Source organism: Gracilinanus agilis, chromosome 6 (assembly GCF_016433145.1).
Source record: "Gracilinanus agilis isolate LMUSP501 chromosome 6, AgileGrace, whole genome shotgun sequence".
Lineage (NCBI taxonomy): Eukaryota > Metazoa > Chordata > Mammalia > Didelphimorphia > Didelphidae > Gracilinanus > Gracilinanus agilis.
The window spans coordinates 227028399-227045371 of record NC_058135.1 but is presented as its reverse complement, the minus strand read 5'-3'; the positions used below and the strand labels follow the sequence as shown (position 1 = coordinate 227045371).

Here is a 16973-nt window from a genome sequence, read left to right as displayed (position 1 = left end):
GGAAGTGCGGGGGGGGGGGGGGGTGAAGGGGATAAGAGGAGTATGAATCAGGCAACCATGTTAAAAATGTATATTAATAAATGTTAAAAAAAAACTGGGAGCATGTTTGCCTCTGTAATAATAATAATTAACAATAATAATGGACACAGAGAGCAGGAACACAGAAGAAAAAAAAATGATTGGTCACATGGTTCAACAGGGATATGATTGGGGATGCTGACTCTAAAGGATCACTCTACTGCAAATATTAATGATATGGAAATAGGTTTTGAACAATGCATGTAAAACCCAGTGGAATTACTCATTGACTCTGGGAGGGGGAGAGTGGAAGGGAGGGAAAGAAGATGAATCATGTAACCATGAAAAAAATATTCTAAATTAATTAATCAATAAAAAACATTTTTTTAAAATACTATTGAAGGGGGGGAAATAATGGACACATAGTGGATAGAACTCCAAGCCAAAAGTAAAGAAGACTCATCTTCATGAGTTCAAGCCTGGGCTAGTCACTTAACCCTGTTTGCCTTAGTTTGCTTCTCTGTAAATTGAACTGAAGAAGGAAATGACAAAATGCTCTAGTATCTTTGCCAAGAAAATCCTAAATAGTGTTATGAAGAGTCAGACATGACTGAAAAAAAAAGCATAATAGCAGCTAGCATTTAACTTTAATGGTAGCAAAACACTACAAATATTATCCCATCTGATCCTCACAACCATTTTGGGAGGTAGGTGCTATTATCCTCTTTTTGAGGTGGATGAGACTGAGGCAAACAAAAGTTAAGTGATCTGCCCAGGATCACATAGCTAGGAAGCATCAGAGGCTGGGTTTGAACTCAGGTTTTCCTGACTCCAGGTCCAGCACTCTGTGTACCATGTCACCGCCTAGTTGTTAAATGTCCCGCTCTCTCTTAAACCTTTGCATATATTATTCTTTACTTGTGGAATAATCTCTCTCCTTTATTGAACTTATACTCAAACTTTTAAAGTTTAACTTAAATATAACCTCTTCCAAGAAGTCTTCTTTAGCTTTCCTCAAATATCACTTTATTTTGCACCTCTCTAAAGAATATGTGTGTGTGTGTGTATGTGTGTGTATCACTATGTATTAGATATTTGTTCATGTGTCTTAACCTTAGGTTAGACTGAGTTCCCTGAATACAGAGAATTTTTCTCATTTAAACGAGAGTATCTGCACAAAGCAGATAATTAACAAATATGAATGAGGAAAGAAAGGATGGAGACTCTAGGCTGGGTTATGGGAAGTGGTGGTGATAAGATGAAGAGAAGACGAAGCTCTTAGGCAGGGGTTGGCAACCTTTTTGGCTGTGAGAGCCATAAATGCCACATTTTTTAAAATGTAATTTCGTGAGAGCCGTACAGTGCTCACAGTGGACTCCTGTAACAGTGCCTGAAAAAAAAATTGACTTTATGGCTCCTGCAGAAAGAGCCATATCTGGCCCTCAAAAGAGCCAGATATGGCTCAAGAGCCATACGTTGCTGATCCCTGCTCTTAGGTTAGAGCAGTGATGAGAAAGAGAGAGACCCTGGAAAGAGGGAAAATGGGGACCTTTACATATGTAGAAAGATGAAAAGAATGGAAAACCTAGAAAGGAAAAAGGATGTGTGTGTGGTTCTATGTATATGGTATGGGGTGTATGTTAGGAAAAGGAATGAGAATACTGTTTAGAAGAGGGATGAGGAGCCTGGGAAGGGAAAGAGAGAAATAGGACCCCAGGCAGTGGGAGAGAGTTCTCACCTGAGTTGGCTCCAGTGACCACAGCAGTCTTCCCAGTTAAGTCTATAGGACAACTCTGGAGAGTCCAAATATTTGACCCCAATCCATCCAGCCTCACAACTAGCAAGAGGAAGAGGAAGAGGAAAGGAAGGACATAGAAAGTATAACTGCCTAGATTCCAGGCCTCCAAGTCCAGCATTGCCAATGGTTCCATGAAACTGGGTGGAGATCTAACTAAGCCTTTGTCCTTCCTTCTCACTCCCTTTATGTGGAGGGGGAGGAGTTTGTAGCCTGGCAAGAGAATGGAGTATCTAGGACAAAGCAATATTTGAAATAATTTGGCTAAGACCAATTGATCCAAAAGGTGTTCCAAAAGACAGCACCAAGCAGAAGAATGAACCTGGCATTTCCCACACTGTGAGGTCATGTGTAGGGTGTTAGGCTAAGCTGTGAGTAATGTCAATCAGAGCCAATACCACCACCCCCCCACCCAATTTATAGTCTCATCTCTTCTTGGTAACTATACTCAGAAATGACCAAAATTACATTTTTTTTTTTTACTCCTCTACTCAAAGTGAGCCCCATGGGTTGGCTCTCTTCATCTTCTTTTGTTATTGTTGTTGTTGTTTTGTTTTTTTAAACCCTTAACTTCTGTGTATTGACTCCTTGGTGGAAGAGTGATAAGGGTGGGCAATGGGGGGTCAAGTGACTTGCCCAGGGTCACACAGCTGGGAAGTGTCTGAGGCCGGATTTGAACCTAGGACCTCCTGTCCCTAGGCATGACTCTCAATCCACTGAGCTACCCAGCTGCCCCTCTCTTCATCTTCAATCTTGAACTGACTCAAAAGAGGAGACAAAATCCATGTGAATGGTCATGTGATTTAATATCGGAGTGAACCAACAAATGTTACAATGATTCGTGTGCAGCATAGGAATGGCAGCCAGGGTTGGATTGTTCTTTGCCACCTGCTTCTCCTCTCAGTTGGTCTGAGGTGGTACAGAAGAAATGGCAATGGTTAAGGATTATTTTTCCTACTATACCACTGTCTATATAACTTTTTCATAGATTGTTGCTGGTTCCTGTGCCTCAATCTAACAATAACCCAGATCTTTCTTCCCATTTTGGCTTGGCTTTTGTTCTATTGTTGATGCCTCCTGCCCTCTACTGGAACCTTCCTAAAGGTTCAACTTCCTAACAGACAGAACTTCCCTGAAGGTAAGGACAGACCCTTCTTCCAAATGGGGGTTCTCTGAGGGTTGGGCTCTTTCTTCCCCAAGAAGAAGGGCTCCCTGTGGCTAAAGGCCTCTCTTCAGACAAGGGCTATACCTAGTGTATATACATAGGGTGAAATCAGCACATCAACCAATTTAGATTATTAAAGGGTGGTGTGTGTGTGGATATAACCTCTAGTTTTGCCTATCCTTATCTCTACGAGTTGTTTACACCTGTTCCCGGAGTAATGTTTGCTGGCAAGACTGGGTGGTTTGGGATGATCTTGGCTTATGAAAGGGTAATCACCTCTCATCCTTCCAATGGAGATCATGGTGGGTTCTCATGTGTAAGAGGGGCAGGTTCCCTCATGGGAAAACAGATGAGATCTGTACAAATCAGGATCCAGGGTAGGCTCCTCTTCATTCAGCTTCCTTTGGATTTGAACCTTCCCGTTACCATGAAGGTAAGGCATGAAGTCATGACTGGTAATACAATGGGAAGTATAGAGACAACCCCAGCTAGCACTATGGGAAAAGTCCCGATCCTGAGAGTGAGACTAATGGTGTCCTCAGGGAAAGAAGATCCTAAGCTGCTAAAATGACAGGTTTCTGTGAATCTCATTTGGCTGAAAAGCTATAAGAGATTGATTTCTCTCATCTCTTCCCTTCTCCCTTCTCCCTTTTTTCTAGTCTGATCCTAAAAGTGAGTTTGGGAAACTCCTTCCTCCTTTCCTTCTCCATGAATCTCAGACATTTGTCCTCTCTGCCACATCTAAAGATTTGGGATAACCAGGGGATAGGTTAGGAAATGGCTAGAGGTGCATGCCTTTATATGAGGAGTTCATTTATTTTCTTTCTATTTATATACAATAAATTATGAAATCACAGCAAGGTAAATATCCAAGCCTGACTACAGAGGGGAGAGACCAGATGAAGTAGGAGTGGGGAGGGGAGGGACAGGCATCACAAACTCATTTCAGACTGTAATTTTCCTATTTTAATGTTTTATGCAGTTACTTCATTCATTTCATTCTCTAGATTGATTTCAGGTATAGTGAGCCAAGGTTGGTTCAAATTGCTTAGCTTTGCCTGCCAAGCATTGCTGGAGCAGAGGGGAGACCAGTGTGGGCATTTTCAGGCTGACCACCACCTGGTGGCAAAGAGGGATACAACAGCCTTTAGGAAGACTTCCACATAAGCAACACACAAGCTCACTGGGCAGTCTGCTCAATTAGAGCACCATCTGGTGTACCCAACTCAGACATTAAATTCTCTTGAGGGAAAAATGTCTATGGCAGCAAGCTATCCTATAGCTAATAGCTCACATTCATATAGCACCTTCAAGATGCTTATTTGATTCTCCCCCAAAACCTTGCAAGGTGCTATCTCTATTTTTTAGAGAAGGAAACCAAGGCATAGAGAAGTCAGGTGCCTTACTTAGAGTTATGCCTCTAGTTTTCGAGGCCACATTCAAAATCAAGTTTCCTCCATCCATAAGCTGAACTCTATCCAGTTCACCACTTAGGTATATCACCTATAACTAAAGCAACACTTGAGCCAAAGGAGTACAGGTGGAGGTTCAATAATGTCAAATAAGTCTCTTTCAGAGAAGATGACAACATAGAGGATAGGGTGTTGGTCTTATGAGTCAGGAAGACCTGGGATCAAGTACTACCACTGGTAGATATTCACTATATGACCATAAGTCACTTACCTTCTCAATAGCCACAGGCCATTTTTTTAAGTCAAGTTATGAAGTCGCCAAATTGCTAATATGATTGGGTAGAGGGAATTTACATATTGAGAGTTCCCTGCACTGATGCAGATCACACGCCTGGAGTCCCACAGTTGTTGTTTCTTAAGCAAGGACTGATAAAGGAGGATGAATTCAACATAGTGGCATAGTCTTAAACTCTCCAATTACCTAGATATTTGAAGTGCTTTTTCTGCCAAAAGCAGAGCAACAAAAAACGTCTTGGTTTGTCTTGATGGTAATTTCCCTCTCCAAACATGGAAGCAGTGAACAAATTTATAATCTACCCCCCCAAAAGAAACTAGTGACTAAAACAGAAATGGAGAATTGGTGATAGTAAAACCATGTACCCTGAGATGCAGTACATGTTTTTGGAGAGCAGTTATCAAAGGATTCAGAGAAAAGACAGGTTAGACTAATCTAACCATTCCAGAAAACAATTTGGAATTATACTTCAAAAGCTATTCAAGTGTACCTTTGATCCAATACCACTCCTGGGTCTATACCACAAGAAAAAAATCAAATAAAGAGGAAAAGGATCTATTGGTATAGAAATATTTACAGCAGTTCTTTTTGTGATGACAAAGAACTGGAAGCTGAGGGGGTGCCCAACAACTGGGAATGAACGAGCCAGTTATATATGATGGAATAATATTGTGCTGTAAGAAATGATGGAAATGGTTTCAGAGAAACCTAAGAAGACATACGAGCTGATGCAAAATGGAGTGACAAGAACAAGGAAAACAATATATACAATAACAATATCATAAAGATAATTAATTTTAGTAATTCTGAATAACACGATCACCAATGACAAGTCCAAAGGACTCATGATGAAACATACTAACAACCTTCAGACAGAGATATTCAGAATTCAAACACATACTTTCCTTTTTTTCCTGCACAATTAGGTGATAATTTGTTTTGTCTGACTATACATATTTGCAATAGATTTTGTTTTTCTTCTCAGTGGTTGAATTTGTAACTGGAAGGGAAATATAATTGAATTAAAAAAAAGAAAGTAAAGATGACTTGAGTCACATGGACTTAAAACCTTAAGGGAAAATCAGATTAGGGGGTCTGTTCACTCCAACAATGAAATCAGAACATGAAACATTTCCTGCGAAGAAAAGGAGTTGTTTAGATATCAATGTTGCATACAAAGGAACTTACTGAACAAATCAGATTTTTCAAGATATATATATATATATATATATATATATATATATATATATATATACACATATATACACAGAAAATGGAGGTAAAGGAAGATAACATAAAAGCAAGACTCATTCTTTTAAGAATTCTCTCAGGATTCCTAAAACTCAGAAATACCCAAAGTTGGTGAGGAAAGCTAAGAATAAAGGAAAAGGATTTTCTATTGAGGAAAAGAGTAGGAGAAGAGATAGGAACATTGCAGGGTAGATCAAACAATGGTAATGGATAGTGGAGAAAAGGCAGAACAAGTTGTTTTGCTTCTATTTTCTTTGCCAAGAACTGTCAAGAGAGATGAAAGGTTAAGGACAGGGACTGGACCAGCGATTTAATTAGCATAGGAGGTTCTTAAATAAGGGAACTCTTTCAATAAAGGTCAGCACCCTTCAAGCAACTTGTAGGCTTAGAGAATTGACTAGAACACTGAAAAAAGTGATTTCTACAGTATCATACAACTACTGTATGTCAGGAGGACTTGCAAATCCCAGGTCTTCCTAGCTCTGAGGACAACTGACCCATTAGATAGGAAGAGAGCAGCGTATTGCCCCAAATAAATTCAAATCATCAGGCTAGGAAAAAGTATTTGGCAGATGTGATTGCTGAGCTAAAAGCAATGAAAGTTGGTTTTGGAAATGGAAGTAGTGCCAAATTTCAGAAAAACCAATGATTGACATTTATATAGTGCTTTAAAGTTTGCATTTATACACATGATTACAACAGAGTCTCACTAATCTCAATAAAGAAGGCACTACAAAGGGCTTTAAAAGACTGTATGCCTTTTGATCCAGGATTACCACTACTGTTGCAAATTGATCCAACCATTCTGGAAGGTAATTTGGAATTATGTCCAAAGGACTTTAAAAGAATATCTGTCCTTTAATCTAGTAATATCACTACTAGGTTTGTGCCCCAAAGAGATAATAAAAAATGGTTGTACAAAAATATTTATAATTGCACTTTTGTGGGGGCAAAAAATTAGAAAATGAGTATATCCTTCAATTGGGGAATGGCTAAACAAATTGTGGCATATGGTGGTGATGGAACATTGGTGGTGATGGAACTGCTTGATTTCTATATGAACTGGAAAGACCTCCATGAACTGATGTGGAGTGAAATGAACAGAACCAGGAGAACATTGTACACAGAAACTGAAACGTTATGGAAAGATTACATCATGTAATCGACTTTGCTGCTAATAGCAATGCAATGACCTAGGACAATTCCGAGGGACTTATGAGAAAGAAAGCTATCCACATCTAGAGAAAGAACTGTGGGAGCAGAAACACAGAAGAAAAACATATGATGTATCACTTGTTTACACTGGGATATGATTTGGGATTTAGGTTTTAAAAGATTACTCTATTACAAAAATGAATAATGTGGAAATAGATATTGAGTAATAATATATGTATAACACAAGGGAATTGTAACCATGGAAAATACTTTAAAATAATATAAAACTGTAAAAAATAAAAAAGGCACTACAAAAGAAGTGGGAGGATAAGGGGAATGCTTATATTCATATAGTATAATATACTTGATTTCAGCAAAGTATTTGACAAAGCATATTGTTATTCTGGCAACAAAATTAAGAGGTGTGATAGGCTCTTAATTTTGTTGCCAGAATAACAATGATTGGGTCCAAAATACAGTCACTGATAGGCTGTCTACTTGGTGAGGACTTTTAGTGAAATGCTCTAGGGAATTGTATTTGGCTCTGTGTTGGATAATATTATCAGTGTTTTGGATTATGACATCAATTTGACAGATATTAAGCATTTATTATATACAAGGCACTATGCTGATCAAATTTACAGATGATACAGAGGTGAGAAGGGAGGATATAACAAATTTGATGTCCAAATCTAAATCCAAAAAAAAGATCTCCACAGCTAGAATGATGGAACAAGTCTATTAAGAGGAAATTTAATAGTTATAAATTCATAAAGCTGAATGAAAAAACCACAAATTACAGCAATATTGGAGAAAAGATGATAAAATAACAATTCCTCTCCATGTATGTTGTCAGAGTGGATTTACCAAGAATAGATATAGTGAGAATCTACTTGCCTTGGTCAGACCATGTTTTGAAATCCAGTTCTAGGTTCTACATATTAGAAAACATATTCTCAAGCTAGAATGTATCTAGAACCAGACAATGCAGAATGGTAAAGTTCATACTGTATAAGGAATAATTGAAGGAAACACACTATATCATTTTTCATGTTTTGAAAGACTTCCAATGTAGAAGAGCCAATTGACTTGTTCTTGACTTCAAAGGATAGAACTATGACCAACAAGTGAAAATTGCATTGGAAGATTTTGGCTTGCTGTGAAGAAAAAGTTCTTAACATTGCTCAGATTACAAAGTGGAACGACTCAGTTGGATTTTCTTTTCCATACAGGTCTTCAAATAAAGGATGAATCAACTTTAACATCCCCTAATAGAGAGTTTAAGGGGACTCTTGTTTTGATAGACTTGCTTGGATGGCCTCTGAGGTATTTTCAGACAAAAGTTTTGATTCTTTGTCAAAACAAGGGTTTCCCCATAGGTAGGGGTGTCTCTGATTCAGTCTGGGAGTTCCCTAGAAGTGTGAGCACTTCTCTTGGTCTTCAGGATGCTCATGGTTGTATGGAAAGATAGTGATGGGTGTCTCCTTCTTCAGAAACCTGTCATCATTTCACAGCCCACAGGACTAGCACATTGTGTGGTGGAATGATTTCAAAAGAATCCTTAATCTCTGACAATACCATACCTACTAATACTTACATCTGGACCCAAGATTTCTAATACACTCTCTACATATCCCAATTTGGGATATTCCCTTTCTCTCTGAGAGAAGAGACTCTATGTACCAGCATTCATTTAGAGGGTCCTTGGAAGGGAGGGAATGTCTCCTCCATCTGAATGGAGGATGCCTAAAGTCAGGAAGTGGGGGGGGAAATGTCCTTGTTAGAGGGGCTTTGGACATGAAAGGGTGACCTTCTTTTGGACTAATTATAAAAATTAATGGGCAGGGATATATAAGCCTAACATCTAGGGCCCCACAAATATTTATTGTTGGGAGGCAAGCAAAGGGGAATTTGGTTGTCAGGATATTATTGGATGGGATCGGAATGCCATATAGAACTTTCTTCACTCAGGCTTCCTCAGGGAGGGTGGTGTTGAGGGTCTCCTGAGAAGGAAGGGCCCGAACTTTGGGTGGGGAGCCCTTCAGCAGCTGAGCCACCGTGACCTGAGGGTTAAGTGCATGGGTCTGGATGGGTCGCTGCTCAGAAGGTTCCTCAGTCAGTGGACCAAGGGTTTTTTCTCTCTCTCTGCGAGAAGGAATAAAACCACTTCGATGAGTGTTTTTGCTTGGATTCCAGAGGCTCACATTAGGCATCAGCTTCATTGTGTCCAGCAGGGATGAAGGTTTCCACATCAGCTGGGAGGTAGCATCAAGGACTTTTGTACCATGGTGAGGAAGTGTACTCATCAGCTCAGAAGTTGGCCTTTTTCCTGACTCCATCTTTGGCATCCGACTTGAACCCACTGGCTGCATCTGCAACAGATCTGTTTTCCCCTCCAACCCACTAGGCCATTGGATATTAGGCAAATGCTTTGGAGTGAAGTGTCGGTTCTGGAGTTCTAAGACAGGGGTTAGGAAGGGAAGGCCTGGGCTCGGGAAATGGAAACCACGATGGAAGTGGGGTATGGGGCGGCGGTGGGTAGGTAGCTTGAAATTGAACTTTTTCCCATACTTTACATGCTTCCTTTGTTCCTTGTAGGACTCCAGTGGGTGGACTTCTGCATCAGGGACCACAACTTTGGCCAGGGGTTGAATTTGGTGCTGGGGAAGATGGGTAGGATCCAGTGGATCCATGGCTATGATTTGCCCCATTTTATCATACACCAGACCTGGTGCTAGGTATGACCGTCCCAGCTGTAAGCGCATGAACTTGGCTGAGGCAGCAGGTAACAAAGTGGGGCTTAGTGAAGGTACCTGAGTTGGAAGAGACCGGGATTTTGGGAGGCCCCAGGGAGGACTAGCCAGGAATGGTGGAAGAGGAACGGATAGGTAGTAGGGGGAAGGTAAATTTGTCTCCTCCATTTGGTCTTGGGTGTCCCCACCCCCCTGGGGACGTAAAGAGGTTTGGGGACTTCGTTGAGGAGATCTGTAAGCGGGCTGTGAAGTTAGAGGTGCCTGAGAACTTCCCCATAAGTACATATCTAGAGAAGGATGTGGACTCAATGGACTGGATGTTTCTAAAGAAATCTGGGAACTCTCCCACATAGAAAGACAGGGATAACTATTAGGAGCTGAATCTAGACAAGGGTGAGGTAAGACAAAGTGTTGGGGGCTATGTGAAGAGAGTTCTGGTGTTGGGGGGGGACCTGGGGTGGGCCCCAACTCAAGAGGTTCCCAGAAAGATAAGCTCTGCTCCTCAGAACATGAGATCCAAGTCTTCTGATGCAAGGGGAGCTGTTCCGAACACTCAGTGCCCTGGGGGGAGTGGAGGAAACAGGAGAATGAGGGCTATGGGGGCGGGGGGAGGGCTGGGCTATTCATTTAAACATCAAAGAGGTAGTCTGGGAAGGGATTTAGTCATTGGGAGAGGATCTGGGAAATGAGTTTGGGGGAAGGTTAGATGGGAAGAAGCTGGAAAAATTACAGAGATGGTTATATACTAAGAGGGGATAAGGTAGGGATGGTATTACCTCAGGTTGGGAGGAGGGTTCGAGTCCTGGGGGAATAGGAGGGGAAGGTGCATGCAGTACAGGCACAGAGCCTTGAGCCCAGGTGTCTGTGGTGCTGGCCCTAGGCTCCTCATCCTCCCCCCATGTAGGATCTTCGGCCACATCTGTCTCACCCTCATCCCTCGCAAGGAATCGCCACTCAGTGATCTGCAACATGGCCTCTCGGGCCTGGCTGATGGTGAATGGGATGCACTGTGAGGGAATGAGGGGAGGCAGAAGAAAAAAGTGTTACTGGGCTTGGGAGAGTGAGGAGATAGGAATAAGAGTATAGTTAAAAAATGGACATGGAAGTCAAATGACTTGAGCTCAAATTCTAGTACTTACTAGATATATAATAACAGTAAGAAAACACTTGCTGAATGACTGATGTGTGATAGTGGGCAAGTCATTTAATCTGAGCCTCATTTCCCTCATTTCTAAAGTGGGGATATCAACACCTGTTACCAACATACCTCCTGGGATTGTTGTGAGAATCAAATGACACATGACATAGATGGAAAATACTTGAGACAGAAAAAAATCAACTATTATTATTCTTGCTCTTGGGTAGGGGGGAGGGGAAAGTAGATAGATGCCCACCTGCTGGGTCAGATAGATCTTGAAGGCAGCATCCATCACACGGGCCAGCAGTTCAGCCAAGATATCCCCTACCACATCTTCACCCTCTTCAATGCTCACAAGCGCAATCCATTCAGCTTCATTCAGGCGGCCAGGTATAATTTCTACCTGGGGCACTGGCACCGTAGGGGGGCGAACTTTCTCCGCCTTGGTGCGGGTCTGCCCTCGGTCCCTGGCGCCTTTCTGTAGAAAGAACAATGATGACTAATAATAGTAATAGCTAGCATTTTGGTAGAGCTTTATAATCCCCATTACCTCATTTGGTCCTCAGAAACAGACTGTCTAGTGGGTAGTTACTAGAGGTGTCCTAACTGAGGGTTTCTCACCATTCCGATCTATCCTGAGCCCTGTACCCTGGGCTTTGTGTTATAACGGGGTAGCCTTGGGCAAGCCCCAGCTTATCGTTCATCAATGGAGGAGATGATTGGTTTGGATCACCTCTATTATCCCTTCCTACTGTTATTACTTGTAGTACTTGTTATACTTATTGAGATCGAGACCAGGCAGGGAGAAGGAGCCGTTCCGAGAGTGCGGAAGATGTGAACGCCCCCCCCAACCCCCCCGCGCCGGAAAGCCCGAGATGGTTCCTAACTTCCCGGAAGCCGGAATTGCTCACCGTGCCTTCATGCGCCATAGTTGCAAGCCGCCGGAGTCTGGTGGCTCGGAAGCTCCAGGTCCAGCCTCTGCCTCAGTCCCCACCCAGATATTAGCTACCCCAACACTCCCTAACGGTCACCTAGGCAACCGTGGGCGGTGCCAGATACAGACCCGCCCCTCCCCGCCCCCGCGGCGCCTTGCCCAGCGTGTGACGTAAGGCGCCACTGCGGCGCCCCGTGCGTCGTCTCCATGGTGGCGGCGGATGCGGGGACTGACAGGCAGAGTGAGGCGCGGTGCCGCGGAAGGGGGGCGCGGGGAGGTCTGGAAGGGACGTCTAACCAGGGCAGAAGAGGCGGGGAAGGAACCGGGTTCTGGTGGGAGGGGTCTGGGCCCTGATTTGCCCTCTCCGCTTCCCCTTCCTCTCGTCTGATTCAGGCTCCTGCTCCCTCGTCTTCCTGTAGCCCCGACCCCCGTGTGTTGAAGGTACACCAGCGCCGGTGCTGTGGCAGCGTGAGACCCTCGAGCCTCGGTGTCCCTCAGCGGTCCTCCTGTGCAAGTGTGAGCCCGACCTGTGTCCCTCCGCGACCTCGCACCTCCCACCTGTAGGGCTAGATGTGTGTCCTTCTGCCTCTTCATCCCCTTTCCCACCACTCACCCCCCGGGTTGGGGGTGGGGAGGGGCCGGTGCGCCCGGGGACCCCTCAGGACACTGCCCCCTGGAGCTCAGGCATCTATCTGGTCATTAAACACCCCCGTCCAAGGAATAACCCATACTGACCCTCCTGTGCTTCCTGACTCCTGGTGCATTTCTCCTTAATTCCAGAGAGCCCCACCATTGCCACACCCCAAGATGACCTCTTTAAAAAAAAAAAACTATACCTTCTATCTTAGAATCAATACTAAGTATCCGTACTAGGGTAGAAGAGCACTAAGTTATGGAAGTTGAGTGATTTGCTCAGGGTTACACAGCTAGGAAGTATCTGAGGCCAGATTTGAAGCCAGATCCTCTTGGCTCCAACCCTGCTCTCCATCCACTGAGCCACACATCCTCACCCCCCCCAACCCCCTCCCTGCACCCTAACCCCCCACCCCTGTAGACCACTTAACTCTCAGTTCCAGGTCTCTCCTCCAGGTATTCTCATCCCCATCTCCCTCATCCTTATCACCCCCCCCCCCAGGTTTGTAGTGTAGTGGACAGAGTTCTGGGCTTGGTGTCAACATGACCTGAAATTCAAATCCATCCTCAGAGGATTATTAGCTGTGGACAAATCACATATCCATTGTCTGCCTCAGTTTCCTCAACTATAAAATGGAAATAACAGCAGCACCTACCTCCCAGGAGGATCAAATGAAATATCTGTAAAGCATAGCTCTGGGGCTATATAAATGCCTATTTTCCCCCTCTACTGCCATCCCAATACCCACTGTTTGATGTCCTGTGTATTTCCTGACCTCCAGACTTGTGAATCTTCATGGTTTCCTTAAAAACTTCTCTGACCTTCTAGTATCTCTCCAGTGTCCATTCACCTTGTCCTAGCTCCCTCTCAACCTCTGAGTATTTCTGCCCCAGGATGTACCGCAGGGAACGGCCTTTGCTTCTCCGGTCCTGCCCTGCAGCCCTGTACAACAACCTCTGTGTGCTGCCCCTGCCAGCCTCAGGATTGGCCCAGTTTGCTTTGGTCCATGGGTCCAATTGTGAACTCCTCAGTGCAGTCCCCAATGGCCTTCCTCTGTCCCATCGTCTGCTCCACGCTAAAGAAGGGGCTGGGCTGAACCTTCCTCTTATCACCCAGGTGAGTTATCTGACCCAGGGAAGAAGCTGGACCATCCTAAGAGGAAGGTTCTTTTAAGGGTAGGACCTGATGCTGGCAGGTCCCTCTGCCTCTCCTGATTTCTACCCCATGCTATTGTGTCTGTTGATTCTGTTAATGTTTCTTCTAAACCCCCACTAATGCCACAGTTCCTTGTGCATTTTTCCTTTTCTGACTCCTACATTGACTTCTTCTCAGGCCTACTGGTGTGTCCTGCCTTTCCGGGTGTTACTAGTATTGACTTCACAGAGAGGCATACAGGTAAACAAGAAAAAGGGCATTTCTGTCCCTAGGTCCCTCTCCTCCATCCTTTCCCTTGTATTTGACCCTGCATTTCTGCACGAGGACATCCCATTCCACATACCTACAGGCTGACATCCCCAGTAGGGTTCTCCCTACCTTCCCCACAGCTATGGTTTAATGTATTTATCTATTCCCACAACTTAGTTCCACCTCTACTGTTCCTCCCTTGCAGATATATGAGTCAGATGGTTCTGTCATGGTTTACTGGCATGCTCTGGATTCTAGTGATGCCCTCCCAGGTACTGCAGGGCAGGCAATGGGGTGGGAAATTTAGGCAGAAGAGGAGAATTGGGAGGGAGGCAAAGACTGGGCTTCTTTGGGGCATTTGATGATCCTCCTATCTTAGCGCAGGCCCTGTTTGCCCGAGGAATTGCTGCCAGTGGCCACTACATCTGTGTGGGTGAGGAGGTTGTGGGGAGGTGATGTGTAAGGGGTCTTGGCTGGGTGGGAGTATTGGAGAGAATATTGGGATGAAGGAGCCTGGCTGGGATGGGGAGTAAGATATGTGACTGGAGACAGCCATTGAGGCCCACCATGGCCCTGGCCACAGGGACGTGGTCTGGCCGGGTACTGGTGTTTGATGTGCCAGCCAAAGGACCCAACATTATGCTGAGTGAGGAGCTGAATGAACACCGGATGCCAGTGACAGACATTGCAGCTGAGCCTGCTCAGGGACAGGTAAGGAATCCTTCTGTACAGGGAGGGAAGTGGGGAAAGAACTTCTCATTCCCCAATAGCCCAGTCCAGCAAGATGATCAGAGGATCATAGCTGGGATGGACTTTGGAGGACAATGAGTGCCATCTCCTTTTTTTTAACATATGAGAAAACAGGCACAGAAAGATAGCTCATCGTCACCTAGAAAATGTCCAAGATAGGATTTGAACCCAGGTCTTGTTGACTAAATCCAGTACAAGGCCACATTTCCTCTCCATGAAAAGATCCCTGAATAAGACTTCAGGAGACCTTGATTCTGCTTATGGCCTAACAGTTTCTTAATTGAGGGACCTCAGACAGGTCACTTCTCAGTCTAGGTTGGGTTTCTGTTGCCTCAAATGTAAAGTGGATTGGGCTAGATTTAAATTCTCTTCTAATTCTATTATTCCATGATCTTTCCTCTCTCTTCTCCAAAACCTTCCTGTTGAAGGATGATGGCCCAGTTCATGTCTCACCTCTCTCATCTTGCCTTCCCATAAGAATTTGCATTGTTTAATAATATACTTTATTCAATCTCTCCTACAAATGGCTATTTTTTACTGTTGGCATTACACAACAGCACCTTATTATATGACACCCTTGTTTCTTAATATAGTGCATGGGTTCTGAACCTGGAGGTTTATGAAATTTTTATAAAAATAACTTGCTAACCATATTTCAGTATCATTGATTTCTTTAGTAATCCTCTTTTATGCATTTGAAATATTATTCTGAGAAGGAACCCATAAGGTTTCACCGACTCTTCCATGAATCCATGACACATAACAAAGGTGCAGAACGCCAATATCTTGTGAGGACAGGAACTTAGAGCTCAATAAAGACTTTTAAATTGCTTGACTAAATTTCAGAAACCTGGGTCCTCATCTCAAGGACCTCTTTAAATAATTTCCTTTCTCTGTGCCTCAGCCTTAGTCTCCAAAAGGGACGATGATACCCCCTTTGAGGGTGTTATAAGCACCCAGTGAAATTCTAGCTGAGCAGGCAGGTTTTGCTGCCAGGAGTCTGGCTGAGAGGAGCTCTAGCTAGAAGATTGGCTATCGGTACTGCTGTCCATCTTTATTCTAAGTTCCAGACCCCAGTCTACCAAAGGGCAGTGGCTGACAAATGCTCCCTTGGCTCTAACAGAGTATAGGACTCATGGGAGGTGGTCTTAGGGAGATGACCTACTGTCTCTCTTCCCTCAGGATTGTGTAGCTGATGTGGTGACAGCGGATGACTCAGGCCTTCTGTGCGTCTGGAAGTCAGGGCCGGAATTTAAGCTGCTGACCCGAATCTCAGGATTTGGGTATGGGAGATCCAAGAAGGGGAGAAGGGTCAGGGTTTAGATGGGAAGTCAATTGGGGAGGCTAACCCAGTGTCCTTTATCTCCACAGGATTCCTTGCCCCTCAGTCCAGTTGTGGCAAGGCTCTGTAGCTGCTGGTTTTGGGGATGGGCAGATCCGAATCTTTGAGGCCAGCTCGGGGGCCTTGCACGTCCAGATCAACGCCCATGCCCGTAGTATCAGTGCCCTTGACTTGGCACCTGAAGCGGGCAAGGTGAGTCAGTCTAAGCCTCACGGTGTCAATGACCATCTTCTAGGTTTCTCAGTAGGAAACCATGATGGAGGCATTTGACAGGGAATCCTTGTATGCACAAACTGGGGTTTTTCATGTCATTTCCCTCTCCTACAGCTGCTCTCTGGGGCTGAAGACTCCTTTGTGCATATCTGGAAGCTAAGCAGAAATCCGGACAGTGGGTGCATTGAGGTCTGTACCAAGCCTGGGCAGAGTCACATTTGGGAACAATTTTAGTGCTCCAATCCCCACAGAGAGCACAAAATTCCTCTCTTCCACAAGAGCAGGACCCTGATCCTTCCTCCCCTTCCCCCAGGTGGAACACTGCCATGCAGAATGTGTGACTGATACTCTAGTGTGTGGAGCCCGATTCTGTGATCCTAAAGGCTCTTCCTTTGCTGTGACTGGCTATGACTTGGCCGAGATCCTAAGATACACTTGTGCGTAAGCAAGGAGGGAGAGGACGAAGAGGAAGAGAGCCAGGACTGCCTGACAACAAGCTGTGAGATGGGAAGAAGAGAATCCGCCCCCTGATTCTGCCCCTAAATAGTACTGGGATCTTCCTGGGAAGGGGGCTTTCCCTTCCTATCTGACACTTATGAAGCAGTGACTCCCACTGTTGAATATATAAAAGGTATGGCATGACCTCTCAATCCTTCTTTGTTTATTTTTTTAAAGTGGCGACTACAGGACTTTAGACAGAGAAAGTAGGGGTGC

At 44.3% G+C, this 16973-nt stretch overlaps 4 protein-coding genes across 5 annotated transcripts in view; 1 reads left to right on the top strand and 3 right to left on the bottom strand.

The window, feature by feature from the left end:
• LOC123251697 (retinol dehydrogenase 11-like) overlaps positions 1-1949 on the bottom strand; it is a 15430-nt gene extending 13481 nt beyond the window's left edge. Inside the window, exon 1 of the mRNA XM_044681007.1 lies at positions 1757-1949. Coding sequence (XP_044536942.1) covers positions 1757-1949 — 193 coding nt within the window. The remainder of the gene's footprint in view (positions 1-1756) is intronic.
• A 5729-nt stretch (positions 1950-7678) lies between these two features.
• Positions 7679-10830, bottom strand: LOC123251544 (uncharacterized protein C2orf81-like). The gene is made up of 2 exons (XM_044680835.1): positions 10621-10830; positions 7679-10405 (listed from the first exon to the last, which is right to left on the bottom strand). The coding sequence occupies exons 1-2, from the start codon at positions 10813-10815 to the stop codon at positions 9059-9061; spliced, it is 1542 nt and encodes a 513-aa protein (XP_044536770.1). The 5' UTR covers positions 10816-10830; the 3' UTR covers positions 7679-9058.
• A 239-nt stretch (positions 10831-11069) lies between these two features.
• On the bottom strand, positions 11070-11923 carry LOC123252497 (uncharacterized protein C2orf81 homolog). Its single transcript, XM_044681792.1, has 3 exons — positions 11894-11923; positions 11200-11460; positions 11070-11075 (listed from the first exon to the last, which is right to left on the bottom strand). Exons 1-3 carry the CDS (start codon positions 11909-11911, stop codon positions 11070-11072), a joined length of 285 nt encoding a protein of 94 aa, XP_044537727.1. The 5' UTR covers positions 11912-11923.
• A 186-nt stretch (positions 11924-12109) lies between these two features.
• On the top strand, positions 12110-16909 carry WDR54 (WD repeat domain 54). Of its 2 annotated transcripts, none has more exons than XM_044680096.1 (11): positions 12110-12157; positions 12310-12430; positions 13444-13666; positions 13883-13945; positions 14160-14226; positions 14334-14387; positions 14538-14665; positions 15887-15987; positions 16076-16238; positions 16374-16448; positions 16573-16909. In XM_044680096.1, the coding sequence occupies exons 3-11, from the start codon at positions 13445-13447 to the stop codon at positions 16702-16704; spliced, it is 1005 nt and encodes a 334-aa protein (XP_044536031.1). In that variant the 5' UTR covers positions 12110-12157; positions 12310-12430; position 13444; the 3' UTR covers positions 16705-16909. The 2 variants fall into 2 exon arrangements, with proteins under 2 accessions (XP_044536031.1, XP_044536030.1); XM_044680095.1 differs by having other exon boundaries at positions 12310-12488.
• Positions 16910-16973: the final 64 nt, after the last annotated feature.